This window comes from Choloepus didactylus, chromosome 10, assembly GCF_015220235.1.
Source record: "Choloepus didactylus isolate mChoDid1 chromosome 10, mChoDid1.pri, whole genome shotgun sequence".
NCBI classification, from domain to species: Eukaryota; Metazoa; Chordata; class Mammalia; order Pilosa; family Megalonychidae; genus Choloepus; species Choloepus didactylus.
In genome coordinates, this window is record NC_051316.1 from 84,803,808 (window position 1) to 84,819,258 (window position 15,451).

At 54.8% G+C, this 15,451-nt stretch overlaps 2 protein-coding genes across 6 annotated transcripts; one reads left to right on the forward strand and one right to left on the reverse strand.

Moving 5' to 3' along the window:
• Positions 1–1,277: 1,277 nt before the first annotated feature.
• Positions 1,278–5,972, forward strand: TESK1 (testis associated actin remodelling kinase 1). Of its 2 annotated transcripts, XM_037797599.1 has the most exons (10): positions 1,278–1,835; positions 1,991–2,112; positions 2,242–2,290; positions 2,811–2,957; positions 3,261–3,343; positions 3,540–3,630; positions 3,876–3,959; positions 4,108–4,197; positions 4,338–4,452; positions 4,785–5,972. In XM_037797599.1, the coding sequence occupies exons 1-10, from the start codon at positions 1,617–1,619 to the stop codon at positions 5,669–5,671; spliced, it is 1,887 nt and encodes a 628-aa protein (XP_037653527.1). In that variant the 5' UTR covers positions 1,278–1,616; the 3' UTR covers positions 5,672–5,972. The 2 variants fall into 2 exon arrangements, with proteins under 2 accessions (XP_037653527.1, XP_037653528.1); XM_037797600.1 differs by lacking the exons at positions 1,278–1,835; positions 1,991–2,112; positions 2,242–2,290; positions 3,261–3,343 and having other exon boundaries at positions 2,818–2,957.
• On the reverse strand, positions 5,913–13,331 carry CD72 (CD72 molecule). Of its 4 annotated transcripts, none has more exons than XM_037797604.1 (9): positions 13,107–13,331; positions 12,910–13,017; positions 12,251–12,322; positions 11,479–11,568; positions 10,803–11,138; positions 8,140–8,282; positions 7,399–7,490; positions 6,550–6,699; positions 5,913–6,255 (listed from the first exon to the last, which is right to left on the reverse strand). In XM_037797604.1, the coding sequence occupies exons 1-8, from the start codon at positions 13,186–13,188 to the stop codon at positions 6,564–6,566; spliced, it is 1,059 nt and encodes a 352-aa protein (XP_037653532.1). In that variant the 5' UTR covers positions 13,189–13,331; the 3' UTR covers positions 5,913–6,255; positions 6,550–6,563. The 4 variants fall into 4 exon arrangements, with proteins under 4 accessions (XP_037653532.1, XP_037653530.1, XP_037653529.1 ...); XM_037797602.1 differs by having other exon boundaries at positions 7,399–7,517; XM_037797601.1 differs by having other exon boundaries at positions 7,399–7,553.
• Positions 13,332–15,451: the final 2,120 nt, after the last annotated feature.

Sequence of the window (15,451 nt, forward strand, 5' to 3'; positions counted from 1 at the left end):
CCTCGGCTCGCGCGGTCCCACCTGCAGCGCTAGAGGGCAGACGCTCACCGACGCCCCAAACCGCGTCCCCTGGGAGCCCTCCACCGAGATTGAGCGACGTCTCCCAAAGCCTGGCAATGATTGGCTAGTTCGCCGATGACGCGACGGGAGGAGCCGCTACAAAACAGGAAGCCTCGGATACCGAGAGTGCGCAATGTCCCCAGCCAATGCGTGTGCACTCAAGATACCGCGCCCACTTAAAGAGTGCTAAGTGCAACTCCTCCTTCCGCCTGAGGGGGCAAACGGGATACCTACAACATGGGGGATTGTGGGTCCCTGCTGAGAGGAGTCTCACTGATAAGAGCTGGGCCTCCCTGGGAGGGAGGAGTCACATTGAGAGGAGGGGTCACAATGACTTGTAGGGTCACTCTGAGAAATGGGGTCACACTGCTTGGGAGGAACACACTAAAGAGCGGGTGTCGCACTGATAGACTGGTAGCAGTGCCATGCTGTGGAAATGTCCCTCTGAAGGGAAGGGTCTCACTAAGGAACAGAGGGGTTTCCGAGGGGAAAGGGTTCCTTGAGCGGACGGGGCCTTGCTGAGGGTAGGGTGTCTCGGAAAGAGTCTTCCCTGAAGGTGGAGGGTTCTCTCTTGAGAGAGGGTGGAGAAAGAGGTGGAGATCCAGATCATTAGGTGGAGGCGCTGGAATCTGAACTTTATTCTGGGGAAGGCGGGATGGAGTGAGGAGAAATCGGGGTCACTCAGGGGATGGGCCTGCCAAGGACTCCGTACAGTCCTGGGGCGTCTCAACCTTCCTAGAAGGTAGAAGGTGTCAGGGAGTCCAGAGATTTAATGTGTCGTGATGGAAGGGACCTGGGAAATGGGCAGGCTGGGCCAGGGCGAGGCTGGGCAGGTGGGCGGGTCGTTGGGCTGCCCCCGATTGTGGCTGGGCCTGAAAGATCTACTTTTCTGCCCTGTTAGTCCACGGAGCCCAGGAATCGGGCGACTTGCTGAACCCAGCCTCAACAGACAGTGATCTGAGGGTGGGACAAGGGAGAAAGGACTCTCGGGCAGCTAACAGACATTCGAGCTTCATGTATCCACAATCAGCCCTTAATTCTCTTCAGTTGTTCAAGCTCGGGCCTGAACTGATCCGACCCGGATGCCCCAGACCCTCTCGCCTAGACACCCGCGGCCACGGTTGAGGGGGTGCGTACCTGAGGGGGCGTGGCCGCTTCCGGGAGGCCAGGCTCCAAGGAGTTAAACAGAGGCCCGGCCCAGCCCCGCCCCCGGCAGGCCGCGGCGCCTGAGACCCAGCGGCGAAACGGAGCAGCCACCGCCCGCCCGCCCGCCTCCGCCTGCGGGGAGCCCACCCGCTCGCCGGCGCCCGGGAGCGCCACCGCCCGGCCCAGGCCCAGGCCCAGGCCCTGCGCAGAGCCGAGCGGCGTCTTCCCGGGCTGGGCTAGCCGGCGCGGCGGGGGCGGGCCCGGGATCTCCGGCGGATCTTCCATTCTGCGAGCAAGAGCCGGAGGTCGGGCGCCCGGGATCAGACTCGGCCTGCTCCCATGGCGAGCGCGGCCCGTCGGGGCCCCGGGGATCCTACCATGTGAGACAGGACCAGGCTGAGGGCCGGGCCATGGCCGGGGAGCGGCCCCCACTGCGGGGCCCTGAGCCGGGGCCCGGAGAGGCGCCGGGGGAAGGGGCCCCTGGGCCGGGGGGCGCCGGCGGAGGCCCGGGCCGGGGCCGCCCCTCCTCCTACCGGGCTCTCCGCAGCGCCGTGTCCAGCCTGGCGCGCGTGGACGATTTCCACTGCGCCGAGAAGATCGGGGCCGGCTTCTTCTCTGAGGTCTACAAGGTAGGACCCGCGTAAAAGGCAGAGGGGCGGGACGGAGCCTGAGACGGGAGAGTGGAAGTAGGAGAGCCGGAGCGAGGGGAAGAGGGCCCGGACCCGAGCGACCCGCCGGGCCTGCCCGGGACTCCCCATTCCCTGCTGCCCTTTGCCGCCCCCAGGTTCGGCACCGACAGTCAGGGCAAGTCATGGTGCTGAAGATGAACCGACTTCCCAGTAACCGGGGAAACACGCTACGGGAGGTGCAGCTGATGAACCGGCTCCGGCACCCCAACATCCTAAAGTGAGCGGCCCCGGCCGCTCGTTGGGAGGTGGACGGGAGAGAAGGGGAAAGAGCTCGCGGGAAAAGCGGGAGCCGAGGAGAGGTCGGACTCTTATAGCCTACCCTCCTATCTTCTCCATCTTCTTCCAGGTTCATGGGGGTCTGTGTGCACCAGGGGCAACTACACGCTCTCACAGAGGTGAGGATGGGCCAGCAAGGGGAGTAGGAGTCAGCAAGACAGGTGGATCTGCAGAATAATGAGAGGCGCAGGACCTCCTCCTAGGGGTGGCGTCTCTTAACTTTCCTTTGAGCAAACTACTGAACAGATGCCTCAGCTGGGCCCTTCCTCTACATCCCCTAGAGAAGTGCTGGCCAGTAGAACTTCCTACACTGATGGAAATATTCTGCATCTGTGCTGTCCAGTACAGAAGCCACTAGCCACATGTGGCTATGGAGAACTTAAAATGTGGCTAGTGCGACTGAGGAACTGAATATTTAATTCTATTTCATTGTAATAATTTAAACAGCTGTACATAACTAATGACTACTACACTGGACAGGGCAGCCCTAGAACATGAATGGGGAACCCTAGAGCAGACTCACCCTTCTGACCTTTGTGATCCTCCTGAGTACTTTGCTCCCTGGCTTATAAGTGGGGGACCTGGAGCACAGACCAAAGCCTTGACATTCATTCCCTTTCTCCTCCCCCAATGCCCCAGTACATGAATGGGGGGACCCTGGAACAGCTGCTCAGCTCCCCTGAAACCCTATCCTGGCCTGTCAGGCTCCGCCTGGCTCTGGACATTGCCCGTGGCCTGCGGTACCTGCATGCCAAAGGTGTATTCCACCGAGACCTCACATCCAAGGTAGGTTGGCCAGGTGGCTAAAGGATGAAAGGGGGTTTAAGGTTGCAACTGGCCCATGGATGAAGGAATGTGAATAAGAGCTATATTAGGATGTTGGAGTGGCAAGGTACTGGAGGACTGGGGTGAGGGAGAGTGCTTTGAGGGATTGAATGATGGATCATGTTGGAGAATCGCTGTGCATTGGTGAACCAGGAGATCAGAGAGGGTTGGGGTTATGCTGGAGTGACAGGGCTTTGGGGTGTGTGTTAGGAGACCAAAAAGCAGAAGCTGATGGTTATGTGGAATGCTATATGTATGTGTCAGAATTGTCTGGTCCGTCGGGAAGACCAAGGCTTCACAGCTGTTGTAGGTGACTTTGGGCTGGCTGAAAAGATTCCGGTGTATAGGTGAGGTGAATGTTCCCGCCACCCACCCCACCCCACCCCACCCCCTCCAACCTCCCAGAAGGCCCCTACCTAAGTGAGCCCTCTAGAATGCAGGCCTGGGACATTTCCCTTGGGGTGGGGGAAGGGACGCACCTCATCCCCTTTTGCCTGGGTAGAATATGGGATGTTTCTGACCACCCTGCCCCTGTTCCTGCAGGGAAGGGGCAAGGAAGGAGCCATTGGCTGTGGTGGGTTCACCATACTGGATGGCTCCAGAGGTCTTGCGGGGCGAGCTATATGATGAGAAGGTAAGACATCAGCCCTTCAAATCCCCAGGGACTTCCAGGGACTCTTGAGTTACTCTCACAAAACCCCATCCCAAGTTCCTCAACAACCCTGTCAAGTATTCAGAAATCCCAAAGATCCCTCACAGTCACCACTCCCCCACCACCACCACCACCAGTACATGAAAACCATCAAGACTACCCCCCTCCCCCCAAAGTTTCTGGTACCTGGCCTCCCTCCTCCCCCTGACATTATCTTCTAACCCCAGGCTGATGTCTTTGCCTTTGGGATCGTCCTCTGTGAGCTCATTGCCCGAGTACCTGCGGACCCTGACTACCTACCCCGTACCGAGGTAATATCTCTGGGTTTTGAAAAAGAGGAGAGCTCCAGACTAAGCGGCTCATAACCAATGAGATTTCCCTGAAGATTGGGTTCCTCACTGAGGAGCAGGAGAACCCAAGGAAGGCTGACTTGGAAACCCATCCTCTCTGTCCCCACAGGACTTTGGACTGGATGTGCCTGCTTTCCAAACCCTGGTAGGGGATGACTGCCCACTGCCTTTCTTGCTCCTGGCCATCCATTGCTGCAGTGTAAGAGCCTTGCTCTCCCTTCTCCACACCCCCAACCATGAGCTGACACAGCTGCCCTTTGGGTCCCAGTTAATGAGAAGAAAACTTGGGGCTCCTCTTTTGGAGCACTGAGTAAAGCTGCCCCTGGCTCTACCCATCAGATGGAACCCAGCGCCCGTGCCCCCTTCACCGAAATCACCCAGCACCTGGAATGGATCTTGGAGCAGCTGCCTGAGCCAGCCCCTCTCACCAGGGCTCCCCTGACACACAATCAGGGTAAGTGAGCATGGGAACCAAAGTTCTTTTGTCTCTCTTCTCCTTAGAACTCAGGGAATTATCACGAGAGACTAAATGTATTTACTAGTTGAGAAGACTGGGGGGTGGAGATGGAAGCATCTCAAAGAAGATAGTTCCATAACAAAATCTACGAGAGAGGAGAAAGGAAAGAATAGGTAAAGGAGGCTAGAAGTGACATCACCCTCTTCCCAGAGCACCCTGTGGGACTCCCTTTTCTAAGCTCTGGTTCCCCCAGCCTCATGGAGAATAAGGAGGCCTCAAGAAGGTGTGCTCAAATGCTGAGAGCAGTGATCCCACTTCTCTGTCTGCAGGGTCTGTTCCAAGAGGGGGTCCCTCTGCCACGCTTCCTAGGCCAGACCCCCGGCTCTCACGAAGCCGGTCAGACCTCTTCCTGCCCCCATCACCAGGATCACCCCCCAACTTGGGGGACAATATGACTCGAGTCAACCCCTTCTCACTACGGGAAGACCTCAGGGGTGGCAAGATCAAGCTCCTGGACACACCCAGCAAGCCAGTCGCCCCCCTGCCCCTTGTACCACCATCACCACTGTCCTCCACCCACCTGCCCTTGGTGACCACTCCGGAGACCCTGGTCCAGCCTGGGACACCTGCCCGCCGCTGCCGTTCCCTACCCTCATCTCCTGAGCTCCCCCGACGTATGGAGACAGCACTGCCAGGTCCTGGCCCTCCCCCTGTGGGCCCCTCGGCTGAAGAGAGCATGGAATGTGAGGGCAGCAGCCCTGAGCCAGAACCCCCAGGACCAGCCCCCCAGCTGCCCCTGGCTGTGGCCACAGACAACTTCATCAGCACTTGTTCCTCGGCCTCCCAACCCTGGTCCCCCAGATCAGGACCTCCCCTCAACAACAACCCCCCAGCTGTGGTAGTGCGCTCCCCACAGGGCTGGGCCGGGGAAGCCTGGAACCGGGCCCAGCATAGCCTGCCCCGGGCAGCAGCCCTGGAGCGGACAGAACCCTCACCACCCCCTGCAGCCTCCCGGGAGCCCGATGAGGGGCTGCCCTGTCCTGGCTGCTGCCTCGGCCCCTTCAGCTTTGGCTTCCTGTCCATGTGCCCCCGCCCCACACCAGCTGTGGCCCGCTACCGCAACCTGAACTGTGAGGCGGGTAGTCTCCTCTGCCACCGAGGGCACCACGCCAAGCCACCCACGCCCAGCCTGCAGCTGCCTGGGGCACGCTCTTAGCAGTGGGGCCTGTGGTCTCAGGCCTCCAACTTTGGCCTTCAGGACACCCTGTGAGGACAGAGTGCAAATGCTGGACAGTACCAGCCCTACATGGGCTGACCGGCCCTTCTCCCCATATAGGGGAGCCTCAGCATGGACTCAAGAGACAGAGCACTTCCTATCCAACCCCTGGGCTCGCTCTCCCATGGGGGTCGCTGAATCAGACACGGCATTGCTGACACACGAGACTAACACATGCAAGTTATTTAAAAGAATTTCAATAAAACTGCCTGGCTGGCTCCGGGCTGCCCTTATCCACTCAGCCCATGCGCCCTCCTCCCTGCCCCCCTCCACTCCACTGTGGGGGTTTCTTGGGGAGGCCAAAGTCCCTTTTAGAGGCTTCTTCGCCCTCTTCCCAGGCACAGTCCACTTTTCTGGGCTAGGTTTCCAAGCAGGCAGCAGGCTGCCTAGAAGTGCTCAATGTGGATCACCCCTTGCCAGGGCACTGCCCAGGCAGAGTGAGGGAATGCTGGAGGGAGATCATCTTTGGACCCACAGGCCACAGGTTAAGGAAGAGGGACACAGGCTCTTGTTGGCATGAGTATCTGGAAGAGTAAAGCATCAGTGAGCTCTGCAGGTGTCTGTCATGGGAATACATCCGGCTCACCCATTCCCTCCCTTGGGCTCTGGACAGCCATCAGGAGCCTCCCTTCAGTTAGGGCCTTACTTGTACCTCTTGCTGCCCAACACCAACCCCCCACCCCATGCAAGCAGGCCAAGCTCCTGGAGGCCATGACATGACTCATTCCCAGGACAAAGTTCTCTCTCTGACCACTGGGCCCCGCTCTGAGTCCCTCTCCCTGCAGACTCCCCATGCCATATCCCCAACCCTCACTTACCCAGCTCAGTGCAATCAGTCATCCTCATCTGGATACCTGAAAGCTGCCTTCTCACAGATGCAGGGAAGACGAGTCATACATGTCTCTGACTGTACTGCTACCCATGTTACCTTTTCTGCCTTAGGACATTTAGAGTTTCGCTTACTTGTCCTGCACAGTGGTGAAACAGTACTGGGATAAGCTCTGGATCCCTTCTATCCCATCCTCCCTTCTCTCCCCTTGCCCTCCATATAACCTAACCCCAGTCCTAACTCCTCCTGACTGCCTAGGCACCAGCCACGTTTGAACATGGTTCATGGACAGATGGCTGGATGGACTGCAAACAGAAGAGGTTTAAGGAGCAGGGGAGGGAAAAATCACCCAAAATCTTAAAGCTGAGAACTCCAGTTAAGGAACATAGGAGGTAACCCCCCATTTCAGAGTCCCTGGGGTTGGTCCTCTAGAAACCCCACTGCTCCCTTTCTTGCTTCTCTGGAGCAATTCTAATGCCCCTGGTGGTCCTCAGCTTGGGTGTCTTGTCAAGGCATGGGAAGTAAAGTTAGGGTGCCCAGGGTTCTTCATCAGCTGTGAAGTCCTGGCTAAATCCTTAGCTTCTCTCTCTCAAGAAAGAGGACATAGGTCCCAACCTAGTAATTATTAAAAAAAAAAGTATGGGCCAGGGACTGCTAGGTACTGAGGATAGAACAGAGAATAAGGCAGCCCTCAAGAGTTAATAATCAAATAGAGGAAATAAATATGTAATGACAATACTGATTTGTGAAAGATTTGGGGGATTGGGGCCTCAGACATTACTAGGTCCTTATAAGAGTATATGGAGTTGAAAATGCCCAAAATTCCTAACAAACTTACCCATAGTGTGATGTATCATCGGTCCACTTCCAGTTATTATTAACGTCAAAGCCAATCCAATATGAATTACTTACATAATCACGTGAGAACACCTGACGTAAGGAAACGGAGAAAGAACCCTGAGGGAGAGTCAAAGAGACGAGGTGTGGAGAGTGCTGAGGAATAAGAAAGAAAATGAACACCCTAGGAAGGCCTATGGCTTTGGCAAGAGGGCTGTACCCATCATCGGTGTAGGACATCTGCTCATCAGAGGCTTCAAGTGCCACCTGGCAAATGCAGGCTCAGCCTTTAGTTCACCTCCCAGCTGGGGAAGAATTTCTGCCAACTGTTGGAGAGGAGCCTTGCGTGGCTCTTTTGGTTTCGGCAAGCTAATCCCCATGATCCAACCCCCCAGATATGGGACCTTGCTGCCTGAGAGGCCATGAGAGTAGAAGACCTGTTAAGCAGCCTAGAGAGTTGACCAGAAAGCTGGGATGAAAGCTAAAGTAGGGGTGATTCATGTTTCGATTCTCATGCTGTCTCTCAGGAGTTAATAGGGGCCACCGGGAGCATTGTGTTGAGGAGATGCCAAGGTTGTTTACACGTTCAGGGGTAGAGTATTGTGACTGTCAATATCTGCCAGGGAAAAGGAATAGGAAGCCTTGGCAGACATGCCAGGTGTGCACTGCCATTCCTAGCTAGATGAGGGATGGCCTTTACCTAACAGCACCCACTACCATCTGCAGGTGAGGGTATGCTTACTGTATAATACCAGTCTTTGAATTGGGCCAGGTCAGAGGACAGAGATTTACAATGACTTTGGCTATCCTCCCAATTTCTCCGGGTAGATGAGAAGTAAAAGCAGCTTCTCTTGTTCAGTATCCATCCCACGGGACAGCAAGTTTCTAAAAAGCAGAAAGAATGTGACAGCACAGTCCAGACCCAGACCCAGAGGGAGATCTCAACACTGTTTTGGGATGGAAATGACCACTCAGCAATCTGGCTGCTAACAATAACTAGGGTCTAATCTCGGCACCTTCACTGGTTCCTAGTTTTGAACTTTGCAATCTTTCTTTGGCCTCTCCTGGAAATGCCATATCTGTGTATACTTCGTAAAAGGCTTTGAAATTCAGCAACATCAACAATCTGGAAGGATTCTTTTAATAGGGCTGGTTTTACTATCTCCAATTTCTGAAGGATTGGCTAACCTCACCTAGGCTCTGTAGCCTCTCATTCATCTCATTAGCTCCCTAAAGCATTCCCCGTTGCAGATTCAAAATTTCCCCTGGGGTCCTCAATCCATTAACCGCCTCCTTCCCTTTCCACTCCTTCACAAGCAGACGGTCTTGGTTCCTGTTTCGCTGAAATTGTCAGATACCTGATGTAAGCTCTTTCGATTTCCCTTCTCTTCATCTCAAAATTTTTCTCTCTTCTGTTCTTTTCCTGACTCACCATAAAAAATAAGCATTTCTCTTTTTAAGGCTAGCCACACCTTGACCTGTGTGCCTGATCTCCTCTACCTCCCTCTGCAATGTTTGGTCCTATCTCCGTCACTCACATCATTGCCTCTTCACCAGCTCCCTCTCTTCTGTCTATATTTTCTCATGTCCCCACCAAGTTACACCCTTGAGCTACTGTCCTATGGCAACTTCAAGGAATAAAAAGAAAGTCCGGTGTGGCTGGGTCAAAGAGAGTAAGAGGATAAGTGACACACTGGAAGGGACCTTGGAAGCCATGTTAAGGATTTTTTTACTTTTATATTATGAGGAAAAGAAAGTCAATGTAGGAGTTTACATAGAGGAGTTTTGTTCCCTAGCTATATCCCAAATGCCTGCACACAGGGCTGACATGTAATATGTAGTTCATAGTTGCTTACGTAATTAATGAATTGGGATAACATGATCTTAACTGAGATAACATGATCAGGTTTTTGTTTTTTAAGGATTACCTGGGCTGCAATATGAAGAATGGATGGGGAGGGAGGATGGGGTTTAGGGAAAACATTCAGAAAGCTGTTGCAGTCATCAAGGCAGCAGATGGGGATGGGCAAAAATACAAATGTGTATATAGACTTGGTGGTGGAAAATAGAGAGAATTCCTCCCTCCCTGATGGAGTAGGAGATTGAGGCATAAGGAGAAAGGTAGTAGAATAATAAGTCATTTTAGAGAGGAAACTGATCACTGCAGGGGAGGCCAGGCAGTGCTGAGGCCCCAGATGAGGTTGGAGAGTAGCATTTCAGTGGCACCAAGCAGAATGATTGCACAGTTTGTCACAACTGGGTGAAGGCATGGGCAAGGTTGGCAGTTGGGTTCATCCAGAGTTGAGATTTTGCCCATCAGGTGCACCAGAAGGACAATGGAACCAAAGAGTGGTTGAGGTGATGGACCCAGAATCTGAGATGGATAGAGGGAGATGTGAGAGCAGAAGACAGCTGATGGGGAGGAAGGAAACAGGGGAGTCAGCAGGTTGGAGGCCCCAATGAGGTCGAAGAAGAAATGTGGGGAAAGTCTGGATGGGTAGGCAGCTGTGATCAGTGTGCAAGTCTAAAACTGTCCTTTTAGTGGGAGCAGTTTTTGGGTGCTGATGCCTCAGGTGCAGCTGTGGGAAAGGTGGCAGCACTGGCTTGGAAGCCAGGGGCCATACTGGATAAGAAGGTTAAGAACTGAGGACTGGGGGTGTCTGCATATAATCTTGCTGGTGGAAGCACCAGCAAGACCAAGCCTAACCTGGACCATAGATAACCAGTCCATAAACATCACAGTCCCCTTACGGCTGGCAACCTGCCTAGAAACTCAGCCTACTTTGGTACAATCTTTCCCCTTTAAGTGTCCCCCTACATCATCCCCACATACTGGATGGGCTCCTGCTTTCAAAATGGGCCACAATACTCTCTACCCACCTCATTGTGAATGTCACCCATGCCTTGAGAACTTCAGCTGCCTTGCCCCACCACCAGTTGCTCTTCATCTATCAATAATTCTTAATCTTTTGGGGAGAGGGGGGTCTCAGATTTTGGAGAATCTAATTAAAGCTATGGGCTCCCCCTCTTTGAAAAAATGTGCAAACAACTAATTTCACATCCAAATTCAGGGAACTCACAGATCCTTGACACTGATGTCAAGCCAGACGAGACCTGAGTTTGCCGTGCTGCTTTGTACAGTGGGGTTTGGATTGCTGGCTACCACTCTCCTCCACTCACCCACCCCCCATTGTGGTCTGTCTTAGAGCTGGGTGAGTCTCCCTGAATCTACTATGTAGCTTCATCCTTCTCCCTGTTGGCCAAGGCTACACAGCCACTTCTCTGGTTCACTAACCCTTCCCTGATCAATTCATTGCCCCCCAATAGATAGGACTAGTGTCTCCTCATTTCAATCCATCCCGCACTGCAGACCCCTCCCATCTTTCCTGTCCCCAGAGCAAATACCTTGTGAGACGCATGTGAAGAAGGGCTTCAGAGTGTCATGTATGCTTCTTATCCTCTGCTCCAAGATGCTCCTTTGCTCCTCTGCATGCCGCAAGGTCTCCTCTGTCTTCTCCCTATTAGACTTGCAGGCCTGTAGCTGCCCTTCAGCAGCCTGGTGACCCCCTTGTTCCGCCTGTAGTGCTTCCTGACTCTGGGCCAGCTCCTTCCGGGACTCCTGTAGATCCTGCTCCCTCTGCCCCAGCTGGGTTATCTTTACATGGAGCTGCTGCTGCAGGCTGCTATTAGTGGCTTCGAGAACGTTATTGACCTGCCGGAGCTGCTGAGACACCTGCATATCTGTTTGGCCATAGAGAGTGATTTGGAGGGGCATCTCCAGCAGCGCCCCAGTGTCCTGAGACTTCAGCATCCACCCTTTCTTGCTTCTTGCAACTTGTTGCATAACAGGCTGAAATATAAGATCTGACTGCCTAAAGTTTAAGGAGGTACTGGGTTAGGTAAGGATCCTTTAGGCAGACACAGTGCTCTAAAACAGACCTGGCTTGAAACCAAATCAAAAGCTGTGGACGTGGTGGTAATGACTATGGGCCGTGCTGAGGAAGGGTGGCTGTTGGGCAGATGGGGAAAGGTAGTTTGGAGGTAAGTGGAAATGGGGGTTGGGGGAGCAGCCAATACTCACAGCGCACTCCGAAGCAGATGGAGGCCACCCCTAAGAGCAGGCAGGTGAGGAGCAGGCCAAGGAGGAGGTATTGAGTGCAGGCTGCGCAGCCTTAGGGCAACAGTGGAAGGAGGGGCAGTCAGTCCCAGGAGAGAATTTATGGAGTAAAGGGATGGCAGGTGGGGGTGATTCATGAAGAAGGAGCATCCCTAACAGGAGGGGGTGTGCGGTGGAGGGGGGTGAGTGTGATGGGTTTTGTGGGGTGGTGGGAATGTTTCCACAGGCAGGAGAGGGTTTGGGAACCATCCCCTCTATCCCCGGATATCCCTCAGTATTGGAGCTGGGGATTGTTACCGGTCAAGAGAATTGAGAAACAATATCTGGTAGGAGGGGGCACTAAACCCCAGACGGGGAGAGCAGGTTTGGGGCCATCGTCTAGGGAGGGGGAGGTGGAGTCAGGGTCCACATGTCGTCAGAATCATCGATATGAGGATGGGGGTAAAGGGGTCAGGGAGCGGGGTCACGGTGCTGCCAGGGCGGTCCTAAGGGTTGTCCCCTGGGGTCGCTCCCCGGTCACACCTGCACACTTCGGGGCTCTGCACTACCCGGCAGGACAGGCGTGAGCGCCTTCCCTCCCTGACACCGCCCCCGGGACTCAGCGTCTGCAAGGTGGGGAAAGGCCCTGACTTCGAACTGGCCTCGAACCGGCCTCCGACGGCCCGTTCCGCCCCCGCGTGCTCGGGTGGGGGCGGGGGGAGGGCGCGCGCGGGGGCGGGGAGGGCGCGCTGCTCACCCGGGAGATTTAGCCCGGCAGCTGGTGACGTCACCGAGCTCCAGGTCTTAATTGGCTGTTCTGACTTGACCCCTGTGGAAGGAGAGCGACTGCAATTTGAAGATGGAAGGCACGGAAGATGGCTCCTTCTTCCCTTCCTCTTCCCCCTTCGCCACCACCACTATGCTGAAACCCCAGGCTGTCCTGTGTTTCCCTCTACAGATTCTCTGGGACACCCTTGTCACCCCTGGGACTTCCTCATTTCTCTCGGGACTCTCATCTCCTTCCTGAGGCTTGCCTGCATTTTCCCCCGAGGTCCCCCTCATCTCCCTACTGGGAGTCCCTTGATCTTTCCCGCAGGGGCCCCGTTATCTCCCTATCCCACACCCTCTACCCGGGGTTGCTCTCTTCGCACTCCGGTACCCTTTCATCTCTCTACCACAACTCCCCGCTGGGCTGCCCATCCCTCCCCAAGTCCTCTCTTCTCCCTACAGGGATCCCCCACTTAGCTCCTGAGATCTTTATTCTCTGCCTGACTCCCATTTATACAGTTCTCATTCTTCTCTTTCCTAAGACCCCTTTCCCTTTCCCTCATGGGTATCATCCTCCCAAGAATCCTGTGGCCTCCCCAACTCAAGACACAGTTCCCCACAAACACACATCCCCTGGGCTCTCCATACCTGCTTTGTCTCCTAGTCCATAGGGATCCAAGCTCGGGGGCCCCATTGGGGCTGAGGGCACTTGTACATTCTCATAAGTGATTTCCCCATCTTCATCATCCTCTGGGTCTGGAGAAGAGAAAGGTGGGAGTCAGGGGAAGGAGGTCTGTGGGTTGGGAATGGGGTCATAAACAAGAAGATGCCTCATCCACCCTTACCCTTTCCTAACCGGTTTGAGACGCTCTTCCTCAGGGGAGCCTTCACAAACCGCAGGTCTGCGTAGGTAATGGCTTCAGCCATGGTCTGAGCACCTCTGGTCCCACCTGTCTCTCTGCCTTGTCCACTGCCCCCAAGTGTCCCTTGCCACTCTCTCTCTGTCCCTTCACACTCTTAGGCTCTGTGTCCCTTCTGTGACTGCTCAGCTTATCACTTTGCACTGTGACTTCCAGTCACAAAAGAGGAAGATGTGAGCAAGTCTCAGCCAGATGGGTTCAGTGAAGCAATGGCATGCCTGGGTCCGGGCCAGAGGGGCTGGGGAGGGGAAACTGGGTCCGAGCATGGGGTAGAGAATGGGGGTGTCCCAGGTCCACTACTTGCATCTGTCCCTGCGTCCTGCCTGTGCTCCCTCTGCATGTAATCTAGACCCACTTCAGAGATGCTGGGCTCCAAATGGCTGTCCTCCTGATTGTCTCCCCTGATTTGTCTCATCCTCCCCTCCTGGAGCTTATGATGTATATAGTCAGAGCTCTTTTGTGCCCAAATGACCCCAGAGACTATCCCCAATCATTACCCTGGGGGTGGGGTGGGGGACTCTGTCTTTTTCCCATCAGTGGATTCCTGACTCCCTAGCATCCTGGGGTTCCCAGAAAGGGATCCCTTGGTGTGGTGGATTCCCCCAACAGCTCTCTGGGCTCCCTTCCTGCTGTAGCCCTGCAGAGCTGCCAAGGATCGCACACCCGGGGAGGTTCTCACTGAAAAGCCCTTCCTGGGAAGGTGGCAGCCCTTTCTGGTGGATGCAGAAGACCTGAAACCAAGCTGTTTCTGTTCTGAAAGCATCCCCATTCCTTCTTCAGAGCTTTGCTGCTCTACTGTGGCCTGTCAGCCCCTTTTCCTTCCCAGCCTGCTCCTGCCAGCCTTGTGTCATCCTCTGTGTCCCTATTTCTGCACTAGTACAAGACCCAGCAGGCAGAGCCAGGGAGGCAAAGGCTCAGGGCTGGGGGTGAGGATGAAGAACAGCCACAGGGACCTCAGTACCTGCTGCAGCACTGCTTGTTTCCCCCTGGAAAAGCTTGTGGCATCACTGTCTTCTCATGCTCCATGTTGGGGGATGGGGAGCAGGGAGCAGGGGAATTGCACAGGGGGAAAGGCTGCAGCTTCTTAGAGGTGAGGCAAAGAACCAAAGCAGGGCTGGATGCTGGGCATGCAGACTCTGAACTAGCTGAGGTTTTGATATTTTCTTGGTTTGGTTTAGGTTTCCTCCTTATTCTCCTAGTAAAATACTTCCTGAAAAAAAGTTCCAACACTTCCCCTTCACACATTTATGGAGGAGGACCCAGTGGCTGAGAGGCCCTGAGAGGTGGTGAGGGCTGGGCTGATGGAGGAGAGTGGGAAAGCCGGGGAGGGGAGAAGGGGTGCCGAGCATTGGTGCCCAGAGGTGCTCCCTAATGTTTTTACCAGAGTGTGACCCCTTCCAGGACACCCCAAAAGGGCCTTCTTCTGGGGGGTGGGAAAGGGCTTTAGGACAAGACAGTGGTGTGGGGGAGGGGGAAAAATACCCACACAGTCGGTGACATCAGCCCCCTCAAACACCCCTCCTGCAGCTGTGGCAGGAAAAAGGAAGGGGAAAGAGGTCCTAACCACATGATAACAGCTTATATTGTGTGCCTGCTGGTGTGTGGCTTGGCACTGTAATGGGGCCTGTGGGTCTGTCCAGACAGCTGTCCAGCAGCCCCGCCCCATCATGGAGAAAGCGCCCATGGAGGCAGAAGTGCACATTTGTCACCTGCGGAAGGAGAGGCAGGTGTATGTGTGTGTGCATGTGTGCACACATCCCAACCCTTTGAGGTCTGTAGGGGTGTCTGTGTGAGGTGAGCATCTGCGTCACAGCCCATCTGTAGGGTGAAACCTGGGGAATTCTGGGGGTTGACGGGTGCCTACGAGAGCTGTTCTTTTCTTCTGGGGCAGGGAATGACAGCTATTTTAAGAAAAGTCTAAAAAGGTCATGGCCACAGGTTCTACAAATATTTCCTTTTTAAGGCTCACTGTTCTTTGAGGTGTCACTGCAGCTGCTAACGGTCCCTGCTTGATTGAGATTTCCCCCCACCCCTCCCCATCAGAGCCTCCCCCTGATGACAGACACTGCATGTTGGTGACTCCCTGGGGGCCTCGGGGACCTGTGAGAGTGAGTGGGAGTGTGTCGAGCAGCTGCAGCAGGGGTGGGTAGGGGCAGTCAGTGTTCTCATATCTGTGGTGTACAGGGGGCGGGGGCAGGCAGCGTGCATGTGAATCAATTGCAAGAACACTTGCAGGAATCCCCTAAACATAGAGAATGTCCCCATTTTCA

Coding starts and splice junctions, on each gene's coding strand:
- TESK1 (XM_037797599.1), top strand. CDS start 1,617: ATGGCCGGGGAGCGGCCCCCACTGCGGGGCCCTGAGCCGGGGCCCGGA. Junction 2,113..2,241: donor CGGCACCCCAACATCCTAAA/GTGAGCGGCCCC, acceptor ATCTTCTTCCAG/GTTCATGGGGGTCTGTGTGC. Junction 3,344..3,539: donor GAAAAGATTCCGGTGTATAG/GTGAGGTGAATG, acceptor CTGTTCCTGCAG/GGAAGGGGCAAGGAAGGAGC.
- CD72 (XM_037797601.1), bottom strand. CDS start 13,188: ATGGCTGAAGCCATTACCTACGCAGACCTGCGGTTTGTGAAGGCTCCC. Junction 12,323..12,909: donor TGGACTAGGAGACAAAGCAG/GTATGGAGAGCC, acceptor CTCCTTCCACAG/GGGTCAAGTCAGAACAGCCA. Junction 11,569..12,250: donor TGCCGGGCTAAATCTCCCGG/GTGAGCAGCGCG, acceptor TGTTGCCCTAAG/GCTGCGCAGCCTGCACTCAA.